The sequence below is a fragment of the Giraffa tippelskirchi genome, chromosome 2, assembly GCF_054371585.1.
Source record: "Giraffa tippelskirchi isolate mGirTip1 chromosome 2, T2T-mGirTip1v1.2.pri, whole genome shotgun sequence".
Taxonomy (NCBI): Eukaryota; Metazoa; Chordata; class Mammalia; order Artiodactyla; family Giraffidae; genus Giraffa; species Giraffa tippelskirchi.
The window spans coordinates 190167592-190190828 of record NC_137276.1 but is presented as its reverse complement, the minus strand read 5'-3'; the positions used below and the strand labels follow the sequence as shown (position 1 = coordinate 190190828).

Genomic DNA, 23237 nt, shown 5'->3' with positions numbered 1-23237 from the left:
AGATCTCTTGAGTGGGAATGCTCACATCTCTGCCTTCATCATCATGTGTGGAAAGAGCTTAGTGCAAGGCTGGGCATTTTGTAAGTACTTAATAAAAATGAAAGTGTCAGTTGCGTCTGACTCTTTGCAACCCCATGGACTACAGGAACCCATCAGGCTCCTCTGTCCATGAGATTCTCTAGGCAAGAATACTGGAGTGAGTAGCCATTCCCTTCTCTAGGGGGTCTTCCTGACCCAGGGACCGAACCCAGGTCTCCTGCATTGTAGGCAGATTGTTTACCATCTGAACCACCAGGGAAGTACTTAATGAAGTGTGCTGTTATTCACACCATCATCAGCACCAAAGGGTGGGGCTTCTTGGTGTATAAATGAGGGAACACATTTGGATTGTACCATTCGTAATAAGGACCATTACTTGAAAGAGGGGCAGTAAATGAGTTAAAGAGAACTGAGGCCTTTCCACCCATCACTATGGAGTCCTGTGTGTCTCCTTTAAGGCTTGGACTCTGTGGAGATGGCTGGATCTAGGAGGCTTCGGGGACCCATGGGGCTGGAGTCAGAGACCTAGACATCAGTGCAGAGCTAGAGCTGCTGCTCGTGCTCACAGGAACATGTAACTGCAGAGAAGAGTCACAGGCTGAGCAAGCAGTAAACACAAAGAGGAAGGAAGGCAGGATGTAAGATCTGTTGCCAAGTTGAGATGGTCTTGGGTGTGTATCATCATGAGCTGTGATCTGGTGAGCCCTGAGTGAAGAACGACCTCTCCCAGGGTCGAACGGACACAGGCTGAGAGCAGGACCACTTGGTGAGATTGTGGAGGTGAGCTTTGAACAGGGGCAGGTGGCTGAGAGGAAACTTGTGGTTGAAATTCTGTCCGCACAGGGTTCTATGGAGCCGGAAGGGATGTCCTTTTCTAACTTGCACAAAGATGCAAGTTATTGAGTGTTTTTGTTGAGCATCAGTATGCTGGGTGGGAGAGGAGGCAGAGCAACAGCAGAGCAAGACATTGGTCGCTGGTGAAACAGAGGGTACCAGGGGACGAGAGCAGATGAGGACGCGGTTTAGGATGCTAGTCACTTAAAACTGGCAGTTTGGTTGCCGGACTCCTGGGTTAGTTGTGAGAGAGAGAAGAATGCAGACCCTGGAAAAGTAGGATGTAATTCAGGGACCTGGCAATAGGAACTCAGGCCTGGTGAATGACATGTTCAAGGTCAGTATGGGATTAGTAAGAACCTGATCAAACTGTTGAGCTGCTGCTGAAGGCTTCTCAAGCTCCCTGTCCTTTGGGCCAGAATCAGTCTCAGAGGTTGGGATGGGGCCGAGCCTACAGATGGGCTCTGGGATGTGTCTGCAGCTGGGCCTGGAGGGCCCTGGGTGTAGAGAGGCCAGATAGGCTGGGTCCACCCACGTGGGGAAGCATGTTTCTTCCCTGAAGTCGTATAATATTGACTGAGATACCTGCAGGGTTTTTGTACTTAGGGAATAGAATGATGGTTCCAGAATTATTGCTGAGTGTGCTTTTTTCTAACTGGTGGTTGGAAAAACAAGCCCCTTTATATTCAAAAAAGCATTAGGAGAGTCTAAAAAAAGAAGAATCTGACATTTTCAAGTGTCATTCCGTAGGATTTTTGTTTAGTTTTTATAAGCAACACTGTTATGGTTCTCTGGGGCTCAAGGATGTGCATTGAGATAGGAACCCTCCAGTTTGAATCTTAAGCATACTGAAGTTTGAGTATCACTACTCTAGAACACTCAGAGAAAAAAAATAACAGCTTTACTGAAATCCAGAAGAATGGGGTAGGGAAGAACAAGGTTGTAAGTAGTAGAGTTTTATTTCAGCACAGCTTTTGACTATGAACTTGATCTCCATTTCAGCAGTTCCTAGGATTGTCACTGCTTAGGGGGCTGGCAGGATGGACAGATTAGACATTGTGTAATGCTTAGTCTGGTATCAGAAAAATAGACCTGCACCCATCCGTAAAAGGTCACATCTGGAGAGCAACAGTACAGTGTGTGGACTCTGGTCTGATAGATATGGATTTGAGACCTGTTCTGCAGTTTATCAGCTCAGGAAAGTTACTGTTTCTCTGAGCTTCAGTATGCTTATTGGTGAAATGGGAATTACAAGTTTACTATAGCCCTCACAAGGTGGTTGTGAAGATTACATTAGATAATACACCAAAAGCATTTCATCACGGGCCTTGACACATATATAATACACATATATCTTAATGATTCTAATCAGCCATTATTCACTGGGCATTGGCCATGTGCTGGGCATTTTGGGTAAAAAATTAATACAGAACATCTAGTTATGAGATCTGGAACTCTATTCAATGACTGTCTACTTAGCGTCTTCTGTGTAACACGTTTTGTTAGACACAGATACATACATAGGAATAAAATGATGGACAAGTCCTGCTCTCATGGGTCTTGCCATCTAGTGGGGTTGTCATTGTAACGTCTGTTGTGGTCTCTGTATTTCAGTACACTTGTTATTTGTTTCCTCCAGGGTTCCGCTGAGAATCCTAGAGCAATGATTCTCAACTTTTAATTTGGGTCAGCATAAGAATCAGACTGGAGGGCACTTGTTTCCATACATGTTCCCAAGCCCCAGAAACTCAGGTGTAGTAGGGGCTGAGGAATATGCATGTTAACAAGTCATCGGCTGGTGCAGACCCTTGAACCTGCCATATCACTTTGGAGAGACTGCCCTGCAGCCCTCTCCCATCCACTATGTCTGAATTTGCACTTTTGGAACTCTGCCCAACGGAGCAGAGCAACGGAGCACTCTCAGGAAGTTGTCTGTTAGAATTTTCTCTTTGGGGTTCCCCTCATGCATGTTGTCTTGATAGATAGGAATAGAACTGTGAGAAGCAATGGCCATGCTTAGTCTGTTTCTGTTTTTTACACCATGTGAGCTGGGACAACTGAAAGAAACTTTCAGTTCCTTCATTCATCAAGGAAATGATACCCGCACATCCATTTATCAAGCTTGTTTTGAGCCTTAAGTGAAGTGATGGACATACAAGCTTTTTATGAACTTAAAGAGAAGGAAAATCTGTTGCCAAGATTGAGCCCACTTTGGTATATGTAGTGTGTGCTCAGTCACTCAGTCCTGTCTCTTTGCGACCCCGTGGACTCTAGCCCACCAGGCTCCTCTGTCCATGGGATTTCCCAGGCAAGAATACTGCAGTGGGTTGCTGTTTCCTACTCCAAGGGATCTTCCCAATCCAGGGATCGAAACCCAGTCTCCTGTATTGGCAGATGGATACTTTACCATTGAGCCACCAGGGAAGCCCCTGGCATATGTAGATTATTCATCTATTCAGTTATGTATCATAATTTGAGAAGAAATAAGCATTTGATCTCTGCCAGCGATTCCTGCTTTCCCTTGAAACTCTACTCACGCTCTAGGTGAATGATTGACCTACAGTTTAAACTTTGTAAGGGTGTTTTAGGGACCCTGGTCTTATTAATAGTGGCATCTGCAGCCAAGAAGCTGGTATGTATTGTTTAATGTCAGGTTTTTGAAACTTGTTCTGGTTATTGGAGCTATACTGAAGGGCTTTGTTCCCCTGTAAACCAGGCTTTGAATCTTTGGCTCAAGGCAAAATGGTTGTTTCATTTATAGACTTACAATTAGAGGCTTCATTTATTTCTGCGAGTTTTTTCCTGTGAGCAAGCAGAAGAACTCGACATGCTTATCACATGGATATCCTGGCTGGCCCCAGTTTGCTTCGCAGCTTGAGTATGGATGCTGTGAGTGGCCCATGACACATGACAGAATGACAAAGTTTCCAAAATTTTTCTTAGGTGGTGTAAATGATGATCCTTCACGAGTAGATTCATTTTACATTTTGAAGGAAAAAAATGTTTCTCACCCTTCTTTGTTTTCAACTAAACCACAAACTGGTGAGGCAAAAACAACAATCTCACTTACTCATACTTCCTGTTCTGTAAAGTAATAGATAAAATTTCCAAGGAATGTGTTTTGAGGGACAGGTAAGCAAACTGAATTGAAAATACTGAGTTCTTCCTTTAGACTTTAATGTGCTGCCTTACCTTAGATGCAAAAGTTTTTTTTGATTAATTTTAATTCTATTTGACTGTGCTGGGTCTTCACTGCTGTGCAGGCTACTCTCTAGTTGCAGTGTTCAGCTTTCTGATTGCAGTGGCTTCTTTTGTGGAGGATGGGCTGGCTTGGACTTCAGTAGCTGTGGCTCCTGGGTGCTGGAACACAGGCTCAAATATAGTTGTGGCACGTGGGCTTAGTTGCTCTGCAGCATATGGGATCTTCCCAGATCAGGGATCAAACCCCATGTCACCTGCATTGGCAGGAGGATTCTTGACCACTGAGCCACCAGGGAAGCCCTAAATATGTTTTTTAAAAAACTGCTGTTACTGATAAGTGGCATCCTTGTTGCGTGTTTACATAGCTGGTGTTACTTTGGATGGAGTCTTAAATATTTGAGTATTTAAGCAAATTGTTTGGTGATTATTTTGGCCCATGGTAAAATGCCTTCCAGGACAGTCCTAAGCCTGATGTCAGTAATTTCTAAAACTTTCTTGGTCCAAGTCTAATTTGTACATTTTAGAACTTAGTTGCTAAACATCCCTGATAACTGAAGCCATCAGATGTACAACAAAAAAGGCTCAGTTGCAGTGTATTTTTAGATGAGTCACAGGGTATATAAAGAATTCCTCAGTGTTATTTGGAGTCTTTTATATTTATCCTACATTCATGTTTGTGGGACGCATGAAAAAAACAAAAAACATTTGCCAGGGCCAATTCAGTCCAAGGCATGAGCCAAGGCCAGTCCGTGCCAGCTCCCTGTATCCTGTCAGCATGAAGCATGGCTCATGACCTCTGGCTAAAGTGTTTAATATTATCACTTCTCTCACATGGGCTTCCCGGATAGTGCTAATGGTTAAGAATCCGCCTGCCAATGCGGGAGACGCAAACGACACGGGTTCGATCCCAGGGTCTGGAAGACCCCCTGGAGAAGGAAATGGCAACCCACTCCAGTATTCTTGCCTGGAAAATTCCATGGGCAGAGGAACCTGGCAGGCTGCAGTCCACGGGGCCGCAAAGAGTTGGACACGACTGAGCACACATTATTCTCTTGCATAGGAAGGGGAAGAAGTGGAGCCAACGTTTGCTGCCCATGTCCTAAAGGTCAGACTGTAGGCTCGCTGTCTTGCTGTCCTTCTTTCATGAATTAACTAGGTGAGTGATGCATCCACCATCTTCAGTGCCTCATTTTCTTAGACTTTCACTCTGATCATCCCAAACCTGAGTTCTCTCCATTCCTTGGATTTTTTTTTTTGCCAATTATTTCTCAAGAAACCCAGAACCATACTTTTTTTTTTTTTTACCCACTGGATGGTCATGCAATTTATTTCTTGCTTTTTACCAAAAACTTAAGATGATTTCTAAAATAATGCATAATATGGCAAGACATATATTACAGAGGGGTGAGGAAGACAGAATAAAGTGGGCAGGGAGGCCTGGGCCCGAAACGACCTGTGCCCTTCCTTGCTTTACTCTCTCTGCCAGCAGAGGACGTGGCCTTTCTGCCATGGCTGTGCCCAGCTGACTCTTCCCCTCAGTCCAATAGGAATACTGCTCAAGCTGCACAATGGGTAGGCCAGATCTCCCTTTGACTTTCTCAAACCCGTGCACTTTACTATGTAGGAAATCAAATGCACAGCTGGCTTTAGGTTTAGAAAACAACCATAAAATATACAAACTTATTCAGCACGTACTTTTGTGTCCTAGATTATGCCAGATGCCCACCATTTTGGCGAATTTGTCTTAATAGCCCAAAGAGGTGTGTTGTGTGTTGTCACTCCTCACCATGTGAGAACAGTCAGGTGGGAAAAGGGAGACTAATTTACCTAAGCCCCTCCCCACCCCCAGGCCAGGAATTAACGTGGACTTGGGCCATGATTTCTATCTTCTGAATTCCAACCAGTGCTGATTGGGGATTTTGCTGCTAAATTGGAAGTATGTGTAAACTAAAGTTTGCTCATTTAAGGCATTCATTTGCTTCCTCCTGACACAGCCTTCACTTCTAATTAGTTTATAATAGTGGCATGTGGGGGTGGTGGCTGCATTAATTGCAGTGAGAAGCAACAGCTGACAGCAAGGGTGGTGTGCCTAGCAGTCTCCATGGGATCATCACTACAGTTGAGGATCATTTCCAAACAGCCCCACACCCTCAATAGCTCCTGAGAGTCTCAACTCTAATTGTGCCCAGAACAATTAATGACATTGGTTATGATGACCTCACATTATCAAGAACAGCTTCTTTTATGTTTAGTCCATTATACCTATAAAGGCAATGGAGCTCTTTAAGAATCTAACCAATCAAATATATTTCAATAAAATTACAATAAGAGAAAAGAATCTAACTAGACTCACATGTTCTACACTGCGTCGCCCTAATTGAGGTTAGCTTCCTTGGTGGCTCAGATGGTAAAGAATCTGCCTGCCAGCATAGGAGACCTGGATTTGATCCCTGGGCTGGGCAGATTCCCTCTAGAAGGAAATGGCTACCCACTCCAATATTCTTGCCTAGAGAATCCCATGGACAGAGGAGTCTGGCAGGCTATGGTCCATGGGATTGCAGAGTCGGACATGACCGAGTGACTAAACACTTTCACACTTTGGACAAGCATGAGTGCAGTGGTACATTCAAGGCTAGGTGAACCAGAAACCTGGTAAGAGATGCAAAAATGCACTGAAATAAAAGCATTTTTAAATTTGACTTTCACATTTACGTACATGTAGAAGTGAGAACATATTCATATCTGCCTATGAAGCAGAAGTGGAAACTAAAGAAAATGTTTTAGGCTTTAAAAAAAATCTATTTTGTAAAGGTGCTAAATTTACCTATGCTGTGACATGGTGCCTATAAAAGTGTGTAAAAATTGAGGCTATGGTAAATATTTTTTAGTAGTTTTTTTTTTTTCCCCAGTCTTTTAAAGTGAGGAAATGACTTCTAGCTTATGTAGCATTTAAAAGTCATTTTGAGCACTGATGAAACAAAGTGTTTTTTTTACATCTTAAGGTTTATATTCACTTTCTCTTGAGAGAGAGAAAATAGATATATTTTTAAAAAATGGGTATTAAATAGATGTGTAAAATTTTGTTCTGAATGAATTTTTTACTTCTTTAATATGGGAAAATATTGTTCTAAACATGAATCGTGTTGTGTTGATGAAAGAGGATGAGAGACAGAAAAAACTATTCTCTTTCTGCAAATTTAGTGGGTGTTTCCAAAATAATAGGCTGACATCAGTTTGTTCTGTTCTTCCTTCTATATGTTTCTTTATTCACTAATGCTTGTAGGTAGGTCATTGTGTAAATCATCTGTGTAATGATCTTGCCTTTCCCTTGGCTTCATTCCCTGTGTTCCAGGTGGGCCAGCCATGAGAGGGTACCTTGTGGCCATCTTCCTGAGTGCTGTCTTCCTCTATTATGTGCTGCATTGTATATTGTGGCGAACAAATGGCTACGGGTAAGTCTTATTTTTGCTGCTTAAAAATGACCCCCCAACTGGTCTTTCACATGGGCACACAAATGATATTAGAAGGACCTGTTACAAAACACACAAACCCTGTAACATTTTGAGCCTTTTCTAACTTTTCCATTATAAATTAGAGTTTTACCATTCTAATACCTTACACGTTACACATAACCGTTTAAATATTGGTAAGCAACATTGGTGTTTGTTTTTTTTTAACTTTTCAGTGAAGCAATGGTCTTGACCATCTTTGGGATTCTGATTTACATAATTCATCTTTTTGAATTGATGGAGTAATTCTTAGACTCAGTGGCATTTGAGTCTTAAGAGTCTAAAATACCGGGATAAAGATTGTTGATAAATGTGGACACTACATATGGTTTCCTTTGTTTAAAAATATTTGCTGAATAATGATATAGGTAGAATTAGAAATGACTTTGACTTGAAATGTCACATACAAAATTTGGAGAGGCACATAGCTTTATTACAGAGAAAACTCCTATATTAAGCTTTTTATCCTTTTCCCTTTTCTATTTTGAAAAGTATTTACTTAGTTTGAATAAACAAATTACAAATAAAAATTAGCTACAATATGTGACCTGAATAGAAATGACTGGAACAAATACAACACAGGACTTGATTTCCTTGCACTAGTTGCAGAGCATGTGACAATTGAGAAAGCTTCAAAATCAATTATATTTCTTTGAAAAAGGAGTAATAGCAGTTCCTGATCTATCACAACTAGTCAACTTAAATACAAGCTTCCGGACATGAATTTCCTGAGTGAACGCACATGATCATTTTTTAAAGCAAGGAAATTTTGGCAAGTTGAAGTAAAGTAAAATGGTTCATGGCTTCTAAGCAACAGGTTTTGTTTTTTTAAAAAACAGAAGAAAATTCCGAGCAGCACTGTCACAGGATAAATTAACACTATACTACCATACAGAAAATTTTGCTAGAGTTGATTAATTACAATACAACTTTTCAAACTAAAGCAAAACAAATCCAAAGATTAAAAAAATGATTCTGTCTAATCTGAAAGTGTACTGATTTCCACACGTCACAGAGCATGTGATGTAGGGCAACTGTCTATACTTTCCTTGTGGTGTGTTTAAAAAAAAAAGAGAGGTGCTTCTAAAAGCAAAGAACTTACTGAAATTAGAGACTAAATTGACCATGCAAGTATGTCTCTCCATTTGACTGTTGCTGGTGCTTATCAATGCCAACCAGACATTTCCTTGAGTCACTCTATGACAACTGTCCTTTTTGGATTCAAGTTCACAGTTCAGGGCTGGGCTGTTAGATTAAAAAAAGAGCACTGTTGTCATTTAACCTTTTATACCTCCCTCAATTTCTTAACACCTGAAGAAGTCCAAATACAGGATAGTTAATTAAGCGTTTCTTTTTCTAAAAACAAATGAAGTCACTTGTCTTTCTTGTTAATTGATGCTTTTTTCTGCTTTTTCTCCTGGGAGTGATTTTTTTTTTACTTGAAACAGTGAACAGATGAACCACAGTTTATATCTAAAAAATAAACTTGCCAAATGTTGCTGATACTAAAAACAGATTAGTTATTGTGGAAGAAGAAACAGATAATCTAGTTTAAACTGTGTATTAAACATTTTATAGCATATAAAATGATTCTTAGCATTAAGTTTTTGTCATGATGCTACCCTAAGGAGAAACATTAAGGAAAAAAAACTTTCCTGATTATCTTCAATATAGTTAAAAACAAACACCTCTTATAATGGTAATTAATATGAATTTGTTTTTTATAAAGTATTCTAATTTACCAAATTTCACATTTAGATGGGAGTTGGGAGAGAGGCTCTCTCTTCCTAACTTTCCAAATTCTTGAGCTATACTTTGCTTAACTACCATTCCCACCAAGAGTTTGAGACCACCGATAACCATGCTAGTCTATCGAGAACATTCCAAAATATTTTCTATAATAAAGATAAATAGGAAAGTTAATATACATGTTGCTTTATTTTGCAATGTTTGCAACAAACCATGTAAAATAACATGGTTTGAACCAAAAGTACCCTCAGTTACGCAAAACAGTTTTTTTAACACTGAGGATGGGTGGTTCAAAAATACTAAAATGAAAGCATCAAAATAGATTATGTCTTTTTCTCCTCAAAATATATCTTCAAAGCTCAGAATTCAGAAGTCTGATACTTTTGGAAATTACTTTGCTTGAGTTTCCCAGAGTTCTACTCAGAAATTGCTACTGTTTAGTATAAATGTTTTTTTTAAAAAAAACTCTTCTGCAAATGACTAGAGCAGAAAAGTTGTGATGTGGACAGCAGGTTGGAAAACGTAATTACTTAGCTTGTAAATGTATAATGTAGTCCTGGAGGACAGCTGTCTGTTAGTCTCGAGGTATCCTTTCTTCCTATTGCCAGTCCTTTGGCAAGGAATCAAGTTTTAATGACCTTTAAATTCTGAATGGGTGGTATTATATGATGTCAAGTAAACCACAAAAAGCTTCTTCACTTAGACAAAAGCTCAGTATTTTTTGCCAGTGTTTGAATAGTAGATGCTAGATCATGTTTCTAGGTTCTGTTTTACTAAATTAAAAAAAATGGTGCTTCTGCATTTGATTTCATTACTGGTTGACTGAAAAATCATCATAGTGCTCTTTATGGAAGGAAGTTAGGCAAATCATTGTAATGCTCTTTATGGTCATTGGAAAAACCCAGTGCCAGGTACGTGGATTTGGCTGTAAGTTTTGAGGTTTTTGGACAATCCAGCTTTGATCCCTGGGTGGGGAAGATCCCCTGGAGAAGGAAATGGCAACCCACTCCAGTATTCTTGCCTGAGAATTCCCAGGGACAGAAGAGTCTGGCGGGCTACAGTCCATGGGGTTGCAAGAGTTAGACACGACTTGGTGACTGAACTGCCACCACCAATGAGTCAGAGCTCTTAGGAAGTCTGATCGTCACCACGTGAGGCTCCTACTGCCGGCATCTCTCCCTGTATCTTTGCCCCTTCCTGTCCCTGTTCATACTTAGTAATGGGAGATAAGAACAGAAGAAAAAGTACGAAGTTGGCTAGATTGCTAATTCCCAACAAATCATATTCTGGCTCACAGCGGAAATGATAAAGAAGACAATGAAAAGGGTCCAAATTCAGCACATATTTTTGTCATTAGAATTTGAGGCATGTTCATGTCACTCCTAAACTAACACATTACGCCACAGAAAATATCATGAAATTACCTCAGATGCTGTGAACTTGCTTCCTTAACTATTTAAGATGAATAATTATCTTTTAAAAAAACACTCGAAGTTTGGCTTCACAATATCCTCAAATAGTTTGTTTTCTATTTTAATAGACTTGGAAGCCAAGTAATATTTTATACTTTATTTTGTCCTCTGACTATAATTTGATTTTCATGGCTTGGTGTCATATCCCACCATATTTGTGTATCTTCCTTACAAGTAAATCAAGAGGATTTTGCCATCTGGGGTATTTACCAAAGATGAGTCTCTTCAACTAGCCTCATAGTACAGAAACCTAGAGTTTTAACTGGGAATTTTGTACTAAAAAAGTTTAAAATTGAGTCAATCCCTGAAGGGCTTAGGCTATTTCTGTTTGAATCTGGTGATTATAGAAGAAAACTGATTGGTTTTCTTTTTTAGATTATTTCTCCATACAACTGATGATCGTTCCTAGTTTCTCATGTGAAGCTGTTTTCCTCTTTCCTGGCTGAGTCTGGTCCTGCTGCCCCGTCCCCTTCATCTATCTTCATTGTCATGCTCTGTCTTGTTTCACAAAACCCTTTCAAATGGTGGAGACAAGTGCTCCATTCAGGAGACACACAAGCACCTAACCTGTGCCAAGAACAGAGGAGAGTTCGTTATGATGCCAAATAGTGGGACGGTGGAGTCCTCAGGTCACAGGCAGGGGCTATGGAACCTGCTCAGGGCAGCGTCTCTCTGGCATTTACTGCCCATAGGTATCCATAAAGGTGGCATGGAGGAAGGACCTTGACAGCCGTGTGCATTTCTCAGGCATTCAGGAACTTCTAAAATGTGAGCCAGGTCATGGCTTCCATAGTGTGGGAGTCCTAGTTCTTTCTTTATTTTTTTCCTAGTTCTTCTCGAAGGGTCCTTTGAGTTGCTGCTCTCTGACCCTTCTGAGTCACTTGTCACCTCAGCCTTTTTTCCACTCTCTCTTGCTTTATACCCATGAATCCTCAGACATGTCCAGGACTGGGAGAAGTTTCTGTCCTACCTCAGGGGCTACAGTGAGAATTCCTGTCCCCTGTCTGAGGAGCCTCTCCCTGGTGGTACCGCGTGGGTTCCCAGGGCGTTTGCTTCCCTTTGGGCTGGCTGCCCAGTTCTGCTTTCTGACTGACACTTTTTTTTGTCTCCTAGGGTGACACCTGTGGAAATGAAGCAGAGAAATAAGATCCAGCCTTGTTTATCAAAGCCAGCTTTTGCCTCTCTCCTGAGGTAAAAATACAAAAGAAATTGTGGCACACAAAATGTTCAAACATGTGTTTGTAATTGTTCTCCACACTTGTTTGTTTTTTTCTGTGCAAATCTTAGCAATGTAAAATAGATACTCTACATTTAAGGAAGAGCTTGACTGTCCTATATCTTTTTGTGCTTTTAGTCAGAACTCTGCATGTATTTTAAGAAAAGGCATTGAAGAACTCAGTCAGACCAGTTTTCTTTTCACACAGGTGAGATTAGAGAGGTCTGGTTGTGTTTGATCATAAGCGTGCACTGTCCTTTTAGGGTTTTATTTTCCCACCCTCGTTCCCATGTTATTTTCCACCCTTTTTATTTTGTGATTTCTTCTGTCTTACCTCTAGGTTAAAGTTTACAGCAGAAATTTTCCTTTCACAAGCTTTTAATGAACTTCATAGAATGCAAATAATGATTGTTGATTATGGTTGTCAGGACTTGAAAAGAATTTACTCTTCCATCCACAAATATTCTTTATTTATTTATTTATTTATTTTTATTTTTTTATAAATTTATTTATTTTAGTTGGGGGCTAATTACTTTACAATATTGTAATAGTTTTTGCCATACATTGACATGAATCAGCCATGGGTTTACATGTGTTCCCCTTCCTGGACCCCCCACCCACCTCCCTCCCCATCCCATCCCTCTGGGTCATCCCATTGCCCCGGCCCTGAGCCCTTGTCTCATGCATCGAACATGGAATGGTGTTCTGTTTCACATATGATAATATACATGTTTCAATGCTATTCTCCCAGAACGTCCCACCCTCACCTTCTCCCTCAGAGTCCATAAAATTGTTCTATGCATCTGTGTATCTTATTCTGTCTTGCATATAGGGTTATCGTTACCATCTTTCAAATTCCATATATATGCAATATATATGTCACAAATATTCTTTTCATTTGTCACCACAGCTTTGATACAGTGCTGGTCAAAATGCTTCCAGAAATAAATGGCAGTCAGGTCTGGGCATGTTGAATTGTGTAAACACATACAAGCTTTTCAGCATTTTTATCTGTTAAGGATCTAAAATTCACATTGTCTTTTTTCCTTATTTCCTTATATTATTGTACTGTCCTGTCAACTTAAAAAATATTCACAGCCTAAAAGTTGAGAGTTATGCTTTATGTGGTGGGCATTTTCAGGACTTCAGGTCAAGGAGGCAGCATCTCAAGTAACCCTGAGAGAACTACTTCAAGGAGGGAAAGTAGGGGAGCTAGGTCATATAGAAGTTTTGCAACAAAGGGCAGGTAGTCTGGATGTTAAAAGATTATTGTTAATTAAAGGAAAACCAGACATCTCAAGTTAAGGAATTTAGTGCTTTTCTATGTATGGGAAGATGCAAGAGTCTGGACCCACTGAAATCATTCCTTTGATGTGCACCTTAGCTATCTGGGACTAATGTCCTGTGTTTTCACATACTGAGTTCCCTCAGGGCTCACCAGTTCACCATCAGTGGAGGCTACAATCACTGATGACTGAGACGTTACTTACTGGTATGGCAGGAAATATTTCATTTCTCAGTACCTTTCCGTGACTGGTTCTTAATCTTTTGAGGCTACAGATCCCTTTAAAGTCAGCCAACTCTGGAATGCTTTAGAAACATAAAATATCTTTATGTCCAACTATGGGTGTGCCATGGCTGCTTGTAGTCAATCCATGGGTGTGTGTCCAGTTAGGACCATTGCAAAACTAGAAAAGGGATTAAAAATTTTTTGTTTACCATGACCTATAGTAAGAAGCATATCTTTCCTTGGAACTTAGTGTTTGTGCTAAGTTTATTTATAATGAAAAATAAACAATTTTTACCGCTGCTACTCCAGATACCCTATAATCTGTTCTATTCACTTTTTAAAAATGAGCTGATCTTGACTTGCAAAATTGACTTCATGAGCCACGAATGGTTGCAGACAGCAGGTTTGGAATGCTTCTCTAGAATCAAGGTACTCTTTAGCTTTAGCTTTAGAGAAGAAAGGTATTTCTTTTCTGAGAAAACCCAAAGGTGTTAAATATTTATGAAAGACTGCTCAGCAGATATGTAAGTCTGCACACCTGTCCTGTGAATAGTATTCCTTGGAGACAGGGCTATCCTTTGCCAATAGCCATTGGGAGAAGCTCTGCTGGGAAACCTGGCAGTGTTACCTGCAGTGAATGTGCTAGGACTGGACACCTTTCCTTAGTGTTGAGGTTAGGCATGGTTTCAGCTTTGTTAGCTGAAACAAATGGGTTAGTGACTCCAGATAATAGTTACTTCACTTTTTTATAGCTTCAGTTTCTTTGTCCTGTCAACTGAATTATAAAAAAAAAAAAACACAACCTAAAAGTTGAGAATGTTTTACTTGGGAACCTTATTACCTTACCATGGCTCAGCAGGTAAAGAATCCACCTGCAGTGCAGCAGACACAGGAGATGTGGGTTCAATCCCTGGGTCGGAAAGATCCCCTGGAGGAGGAAATGGCAACCCACGCCAGTATTCTTGCTTAAAAAAATCCATGGACAGAAGAGCCTGGTGGGCTACAGTCTATGGGGTCACAAAGGGTTGGACACGACTGAGCGATAGAGCACAGCGCGAACACTGTGGATTGAAGCCTGGGATGGCAGCCTCTCAGGTAGCTCTGAGTAATTCTTCCAAAGAGGTAAGGGAGGAGCCAGGATATAGAGTAGTTTTTACTGAAAAAGACAGACAGACATGCTGTCAAACATTAAAAGATGACTGCTAATCAAACAGACATCTCAAGTTATTGATTTTCATGCTTTTCTATAGATAGGAAGATGCAGGAGTCTGGGTTTATTGAAATTATTCTTTTTGTTATGCACCATAACTGTCTAGGGCACTGTCTAAGGCCAGTCTTCTGTTTTTCTCCATTGTGAATTTCCCTCTGGGGCAGCTGTAGTGGCTGAAGGCTTGCTGGCCTCAGCATCCTTTGTTTACTGAAATGGCAGGTCACCTTTTTGTCGACAGTCTAAATTGACTAGTAGAATTTACTTTCCTTTCCGGGCTTTTGTAGGAGTACCAACAGCAGATATGTAATATGATCATTATAATGTAATATAACCCACTGTATTATAATACAATGTCAAGTATAACTATTATAGATAAGGCTGATACTTATTGAGCCCCAACTATGTGTGAGACATGGTGCTATCGACTGGAAAAAAAAAGAAAAAACACACAACCTAAAAGCTGAGCATTATGTTTTATTTGGGGAGTTACTGAGGACTTAAGCTGGGGATATAGCCTCTCAGATAGCTCTGAGGGACTCTTCCAAAGAGGTATAGGAGAAGCCAGGATTTATAGGGGTTTTTGCAAAAACAACAAACCAACATCAGGGAGTCAAACATCAAAAGATTAGTGCTAATTAAACCAGACAAACATCTCAAGATAATGAATTCAGCCCTTTTCTATGTGTGGGAAGATGCAAGAGACTGGGTTATTGAAATTACTCCTTGGATATGCACCATAGCTATCTGGGGCCGGTATCCTGTTTTTGTTTTTCTTCCTGAATTCCCAACAGAGTGCAGTTGGGGTTCAGATGGAGTAGCTGAAGGCTTAAAGGCTTCAACATCCTTTGTTTACTGAAATGGCAGGCCACATTCTTTGCCCACAGTGTTGAATAATTATTTCATTTAGAAATTTTAAGTCAGGAGACCTGACACTTCTCTTCCCAGAACAGATCCCAAGCTTAGAGATCAACCCTGATACAGACAGTGACCTTTTGAAATTGGCTGGGATCCCCCTCCCCAGGCTGCTAACACTCGTCACAACTGAATCTGACATACACACTCTTCTCAAGTAGGAAGGGGTGGTCTCTCACCTCTTTGCTTGGTCTGAATATGGTGTAAGTTCTCAGCTCAGCTCTTGAGATCTTGAACTCCTGTGACTTGCCCAGGTTAGTAGTTCCTGAGTAGCAAAACCAGGATAAAGCTGAAGCTAATTCATCCTTATTCGTGCATGCGTGCATGCTCAGTCACTTCAGTTGTGTCCGACTCTTGTGACCCCTATGGACTGTAGCCCACCAGGCTCTTCTGTCCATGGGGTTCTCCAGGCAGAAATACTGGAGTAGGTTGCCATGCCCTTCTCCAGAGGATCTTCCCAACCCAAGGATTGAAACCGCACCTTCTGCACTTGAAGGTGAACTCTTTACCACTGAGCCATTGGGGAAGCCCTCATTCCTACTCTAGTGCTTCTTATTTCCATTTTGTCATGTGGCCTCCAAAACCCCAGGGGCACTCTGATCTCCGCCTGCAGTTTATTTATTTAGGAAGAACAAAACTGGTAAGGGTGGAAAGAAGGGACCATAAAAAAAACAGAGATGCCTCCTGAAACGTTCTTGTCTGAGAGAGTACCTGAGTGTAGAAGCGGGACAGGGAGGCAATAAGAAGACACCCGTCATTCTTGAGTATATTTTAATTTAATGACATCAGGAGAGAGTTCAGTTCTAGTTACCTCTAGCTTTTAGTGTATTTTAATTTTCACTGCTGACAACAGCTTTATATATATGGTATCTTTTCTTTGGGGAGTGGATTAGCATTTGTACTTTTATTTTCCTTCATTTGTTCTTTTGTTTCTTCCTGTAGATGGCTGTCATTGGGGTTCACTTATTCAAATTTTGTGTCCCTTCCCCAAGCTGTTACATAATTTTGGTTTTACTACCTGGAAAGCATTTCCATTCTGGGTGTGTAGTTCCAGTGCCTATCCTATTCTATGTAACATTTAAATAGTGTTTAAGATGATTTTGAAAGAATCTTAAAAATAATTATATGCTCATTTATAGTCAGTATAACGATAGGAATGACATACTACAGTTTTTTACAGTTGTGATTTTAAAAACCTGCAAATATTATACACATTTGGGAAAGTCATTCTTTATCCTTTTCTTCCAGGTATCATCAGTTTCACCCTTTTCTGTGCGCAGCTGATTTTAAAAATACTGCTTCCTTCTACGGTAGCAATAAGTTTGATTTGCCCTATGGGATAAGAGCATCAGGTCAGTAATATTATTTTTACCCTGCCCTAATACTATGACTGATGTTTGATGTGAACCATATGTTTTTATATAATTTTAAGGTCTTTTAATCTTTTTGTTTCATAGTGATTCCTAAGGATGTGATTTTTGAGATTGGGTGAAAGGAATTATATTTTAGTATGTAAATCCCCATTCGTTTTGAGTCAGTGTAGAATAAAAGAATGAAGAAAGGTAGATTTTCTTATTGTTGAGAAACTGTTTTTCCCACTTTTGTTTTACCACCGTATTATTTGTGAGTTCAATGCCTTACTTTATTCCAGTTGAGAATTAGCAAGACAATTCTGTGGGTTAACTTCCTCCTATCTCCCATTTTGCCTCTTTACCTAGGAGTTTTATGTTATCAGCAAGTTCTAGATCCTTGGTCAGTCTTTTAATTTAATCAGAGGATATTTTGTTTTTGCTAAATTTAGAGAGAATTGCTCCATCTGCAAATGATGAAACGACTTACCCTCTGCTTACTGACCACTGCTTTGCTTTACATTCTAGATTTTTGAGAAACCCTGAAAGCCTTTTAGGTGACAAGTCTATAGTTTCCTGAGTTAGATTTTCCTTATTCAGCTGATCCTGTGTGTGTATTTAGAATACATTGTAGAGAGTTTGATAAATTTAAACTTGCAGAATATTGAGTTCTATACCAATGTTATTTTCTGAATCATTTGATATGGTTAATTTTTTGTTATGATTATTTTCAGATTAAGCATATTATTTTTTCTAGGATTTTTGGAAAGTGTCCTCAGAGCCTTTACATTTTAGGTGCCCCTGTTAAGTAGTGCTGACTAGTTGCAGTCGTATCATGAATTTTCACCAGGGAATAAATCATAGGTAATCATACCAGCTTGAAGTGGATTTGGAGGAGGGCAGAGGATAAAGTGGTTTGCCATGTACCTAAGAAGTCATGATTGCTTTTATTCCTAATACTCCACTTGTTTTCTAGCCACACACTTTCGACTTGCTCTTTCGAAACTGCAGAATTGTGATCTCTTTGATGAGTTTGACAAGTGAGTTTGTTTTCTTGCTTCTGTTTTACTTTTAGTTTTAGCTAAGTTTTAGTACAAAATATGTACTTCAGTGTAACATATATTCACTCAAGATTCCATAGCGTTTGTGCATAACTAAAATGCCTAGGAGTTATTTCTGTGGCACTTGAAGTAACAAACTACAAATATAATTTAGACATTGCATAATTGTTGGCTCAAAATTGCAGACAGTCTTGATGACACACCATGCTAGTACCAGGACAGGACATTTTTAACCCACAGTCATCTTTTCTAAGTTGTTGTTACTGAAGAATTAATTCACACTCCCTGTTGATCAGCTCACAGCCTCCCTCCGTGGTTCCCATACCTTCCCATACACGCTCTAGATTGCTCAATCATGAGAATCTTTTCTGTTTCACTTGAATATTGGATTTCAGAAACAGCTCTCTCCCTTTTATTCAGAATTATATTTGAGGGAAGTGAACAGCGTGCTTAGACACACCTTTCCTGGCAACAAAAGGCAGTTTAGTTTTTAGAAAATTTTGGTGTTCTGTTACCTCTTAGGAACTGAGTTGCCAAAGACAGACTTCTTAGCAAGTCAACTTATTTTACAGAGATGGACTTATTTCCCACAGTTTTAAACTGAATTTTGGAATTTGGCTGGTTGTCGAGTGGATGAAAAGGGTGACCTGCAGATGTGAGACCACCATTAAAAAGGAAAATGGGCAGAATTCCCCTCTTATCCAAGAGGATAGAGGCACTTTTTGATACATACAGAAATGATGGTAGCGGACAAAGGTGTGAAATTGGAGATAGTTCACAAGACAGAGCTGAAGGAGCGGTGCCAGATTTTGTCTGAATTTATCTCATTTTTCTCTGTCAGGGACCCAGATTATTGAGGTGTAATTTATGTAATAATGTTGATTCATTTCATATTATACTTTTTATAATTTAAAACTATGCCATCAACCTAATCACTTTCAATTTTTATTGCATATCCACAGTAGCCATATATATTCTTTCCTGGAGTTTATATAACTCTCATCTGTAGAGTATTGTTTTATGCCGACCTTTGGCATGTGTGCTTTTTATCAGTTCTCTCCAATTTTTACAACAACCCAGCAAAGTATGCTTGATGATCTTCATTTTTAAAATCGAGAAACTGAGACTAGGCAAATCCATGTCGTTTGTTATAGTTGGTGAATGTCAGAGCCAAGATGTGAACCTGGGTGGGTCTATCCAGGGCTGGATGTTTAAGAGTGATAGTGGTTATGTCTTAAATAATTGTAGCAAGTATCTGCAAATCTTTGAAAAACTCTTTGGCCCTGTAAATGTGAGATACTGTCAGGATTCTAGATGGTACATGACTGGAGGTTTTGTTCTGGCCTGGTTTCCATCTCAGAACTGTTGTTGTTTAGTCGCTCAGTCGTGTCTGACCCTTTGTGACCCCATGGACTGCAGCATGTCAGGCTTCCCTTCACTAGCTCCCGAAGTTTGCTCAAACTCATGTTTATTGAGTTGATGATGGTATCTAACCATCTCATCTTCTGCTGCCCTCTTCTCCTTTTGTCTTCAATCTTTTCCAGTGTCAGAGTCTTTTCCAATGAGTTGGCTCTTCTCATCAGGTGGCCAAAGTATTGGTGCTTCAACTTCAGCATCAGTCCTTCCAATGAGTATTCAGGGCTGATTTCCTTTAGGATTGGCTGGTTTGATCTCCTTACTTTCCAAGGGACTCTCAAAAGTCTTCAACACCACAGTTTGAAAGCACCGATTCTTTGGTGCTCAGCCTTCTTTGTGGTCCAACTCTCACATCTATACATGACTACTGGAAAAACCATAGCTTTGACTATACAGACCTTTGTTGGCAAAGTGATGCTTCTGCTCTTTAATACATTGCCTAGGTTTGTCATAGCTTAAAACTATCTATGCTTTATTTAGTTGCTTTCAGAGCCACACTCTACACAAGTGTTCATCATCTGTATGAACCTCAGCCAGGCTACTTCCTCTCTTCTTGCTGACTTGGTCTGGCTGTCCGCCACACTTCCTCCTCTCTCATAGGGAGTGCTCCCAACACCCACCATCAACCCACGTCAGGTTCTTGGTGTCACCAGCACTGGGAGGGGGTGGGTGTGGGTGGTGATGAAGGATTGGAAATCATGCTGATGGTACAAGGGTTCTTGGATCTGATCTTGTTAAGAGATGGAAGTCACATCAGTGTACAGACAGAAACCATTCAAGTGTGGAGTGAATGGCGAGTATCCCTGTTGGAGCCTCCCAGAGTGAGCAGTGATGCGCTGGACACTCAGCACTGCTCAATTGTTTGTTTGACGCATCCAAATGTGGTCCCTAGAGATGTCAGAAAGAGTGTTTTGAAAGTAAATAAGAATATACTTGTGACAAAATTATCTTCTTTTACATATTGACTTTTAGGAGGAGTTCACATGTAATAATAAATTTGACCTACATTCTAAGTACGTCCTTCTACATTTGTCTGAAACCCACATTACAACCCAAAGATAATAGCAGGCCTCAGCCCATGCCCAAGTTTATATTTTAAGTAAACTCCAGCAAAGCAGAATACACTAAACTGCCAACCACTGCCTCAGAGTCCCCTTAGTCTGTCCCCCGAATGACCTTTATATGGTTCTCATTTCTCCTCTTTGCCTGGGAAAATTCTCTAGAAGAAAGAGGTCTGAGAACAGTCAATCTTCTCAGGCTGAGGATCTGGACCCCCCTTAGTTGAGGAGTCCTCCCCGAGCCTGCTCTGTGGATCTGGGAGCTGTGGCCCACGTGCATTAGGAGGGGTCTGTGGGTGCACTTTTTGTAGGATTCTGTGGGTCAGAGAGGAGAGGGGCTCAGGTGGAGAGAGGCAAGAACCTCCTTTTCAAGTCCCTTCCCCCTTTGGCTTTTCTATTCACCCTCTATCCTCTTTGTCTTCCCAGAAAGCTTCAGATATTTTTTCGTTGTTTCAGATCTGAATTCTTTACTTATTCCATGTAGCAAGCACGATCTCTTAGTTGGGGTAGATTTCTTTTTTTTTTTTTTTGGCTGCTCTACCTGGCTTGCAGGATTTTAGTTCCCCAATGAGGGATCGAACTTTCACCCTCTGCAGTGCAAGCACTGTCCTAGGGACGTCCTGGGATAGATTACACTGTGAATGAGAAAACTCCAAATATCAGTTCCGTTTATAAGGTACAAATTTTCCTTTTTCTGACAATTGTCATGTAAATGAAGCCTGCATATAAGCATTCTCAGACCAGCTCAGTGACCAAGGCTTCTCTATTGTGACTCTTATTCCTCCCAATGGTCCATTCTGATGGTTGGACTTTGACCAGTCATATATACATTCTAGCCAGTAGAGGGGACAAAGGAGGAAGGGCATGCCCCTAGCCATTGAGACTTGCCTCCTTCTTTAAGGCCATTTCCCAGAAATTACATAAACCCATTATTACATCCAGTGATGTGCTGGAGCCAGTTGGTCCCAACTTATGAGAGCTGCTGCTCTTTCCAACTCTGTGTTCGGTGCCATCAAGGTGGAAGACTGAAGTTAGCCATGGTGGGAATGTATACCATGGAAAATGGCAATGCTACAAACCAAGGTGCCCCATCATCTCCCTGTCTCCCAAAGAGGACTAATTGTTTAAAAAAACTTGCTAGCAGCCACCAATTATATCCCACTGGCTAGAGGTATAATCACAGGGCCACACCTCGCTGGGAGGTGGACTAGAAAGTGTAGCTTCTATTCTAGGTGGCTGTGTGCCCACCTAATGAAACATAATTATTGAGTGGCAAGTAACAGTTTTTTATCAGTGTTGTCTACCATTCTCTGTTTCTGTGCCTGGAAATATTCAAGATTCTAAAGTCAGTTATGTAACACTATAACAACCTAGCTCACTTGAAGCAGCCAATTATGGTTTGTCTCTTGGAGATGAAAGCTGTTGAAAAATGTCAGTGTTGCAGATCATTCTGAGGTGGAGTTTCTTATAGAGGTCTTATTTATGCCATCTTTGTAGGTAATGTGAGTTAAGTAACTCAGTAAGGCAGATCAGCCTTTTCCTAAAGTTAGTACCATGAAGAACTTGGGCCAGAATTAGAGGGGAGGGAACAGGAGTGTGTGTTTGGCCATATCTCTGTGTGGAAGAGCCCTGGAGTTGTAACAATTCCATGCTTGTTCTTTGTTCTACCTCCATGCTTCCCTAACCCCTTTGCCCCCACCACCAACACTGCTCCCCACCAACCTGTTCTTTTTCAGAGTTTTTGGTCACTGAGCAAAAATTGTAATAATTGGCCCTCTCCTCTTGTAATTACATCTGTTGTATTTTCATTATATGAAAAGTATTCATTTTAGAAAAAATATTCATTCTAGAAAATTACTTTTCTCCATAATTTTGTGACAGGAGTTCTCAGTTTTTCCTGTGAAAAGATGAGAACACACAATAGGCCATTTGCATCTCCCATTTTTATTTTATTTTATTTGTTTATCATTTTGGTATGTGGTTTTTTAACTGAAATATAATTGCTTTACAATGTTGTGTTTCTGCTACACAATATTGTGAATCAGCTATATGTATACATATGTCCCCTTCCTCTTGAGTCTTCCTCCCACCCTCTCCCCTATTCTACCTCTCTAGGTCATCACAGAGCACTGAGCTGAGCTCCCTGTGTTATATAGCAGCTTCCCACTAGCTATCAGTTTTATGCATAGTACTGTATATATGTCAACACTATCTGTCAATTTGTCCCCCCGACCCCCTTGCTGTGTCCACAAGTTCGTTCTTTACGTCTGCACATCTGTTCCTGCCCTGCAAGTGTGTTCATCAATACCATTTTTCTAGACTCCATATATATGTGTTAATATACGATGTTTGTTTTTCTCTTTCTGACTTAATTCACTCTGTATGACAGAGTGACAGTGATCACTCTGTATATCACTTCCACTGATTCAACTTCATTCCTTTTTATGGCTGAGTAATATTCCATTGTGTGTGTATATATGTATGTATGTATGTATATATATATATATATACCACATCTTCTTTATCCATTCATCTGTTGATGGACATCTAGGCTGCTTCCATGTCTTGGCTATTATAAATAGTGCTGTAATGAACATTGAGGGTACACATGTCATTTTGAGTTGTGGTTATCTTAGGGTATATGCCCAGTAGTGGGATTGCTGGGTTCTATGTTTAGTTTTTCAAGAAGCCTCAATACTGT

The 23237-nt window shown here is 40.3% G+C and overlaps 1 protein-coding gene across 50 annotated transcripts in view; it reads left to right on the top strand.

The window, feature by feature from the left end:
* The window catches only part of ST3GAL6 (ST3 beta-galactoside alpha-2,3-sialyltransferase 6), an 80302-nt gene that overhangs the window by 30292 nt on the left and 26773 nt on the right, over positions 1-23237 (top strand). For 13 of the 50 annotated variants that reach the window (XM_081572516.1, XM_081572534.1, XM_081572518.1 and 10 more), the window contains 5 exons: positions 5135-5230; positions 7427-7526; positions 11918-11995; positions 16901-17004; positions 17978-18041. In XM_081572516.1, coding sequence (XP_081428642.1) covers positions 7438-7526; positions 11918-11995; positions 16901-17004; positions 17978-18041 — 335 coding nt within the window. In that variant the 5' untranslated portion in view covers positions 5135-5230; positions 7427-7437. Of the gene's footprint in view, positions 1-746; positions 820-5134; positions 5231-7426; positions 7527-11917; positions 11996-16900; positions 17009-17977; positions 18042-23237 lie in introns of those variants that run through there. The other 37 variants (XM_081572519.1, XM_081572523.1, XM_081572512.1 and 34 more) reach the window with 11 other exon arrangements.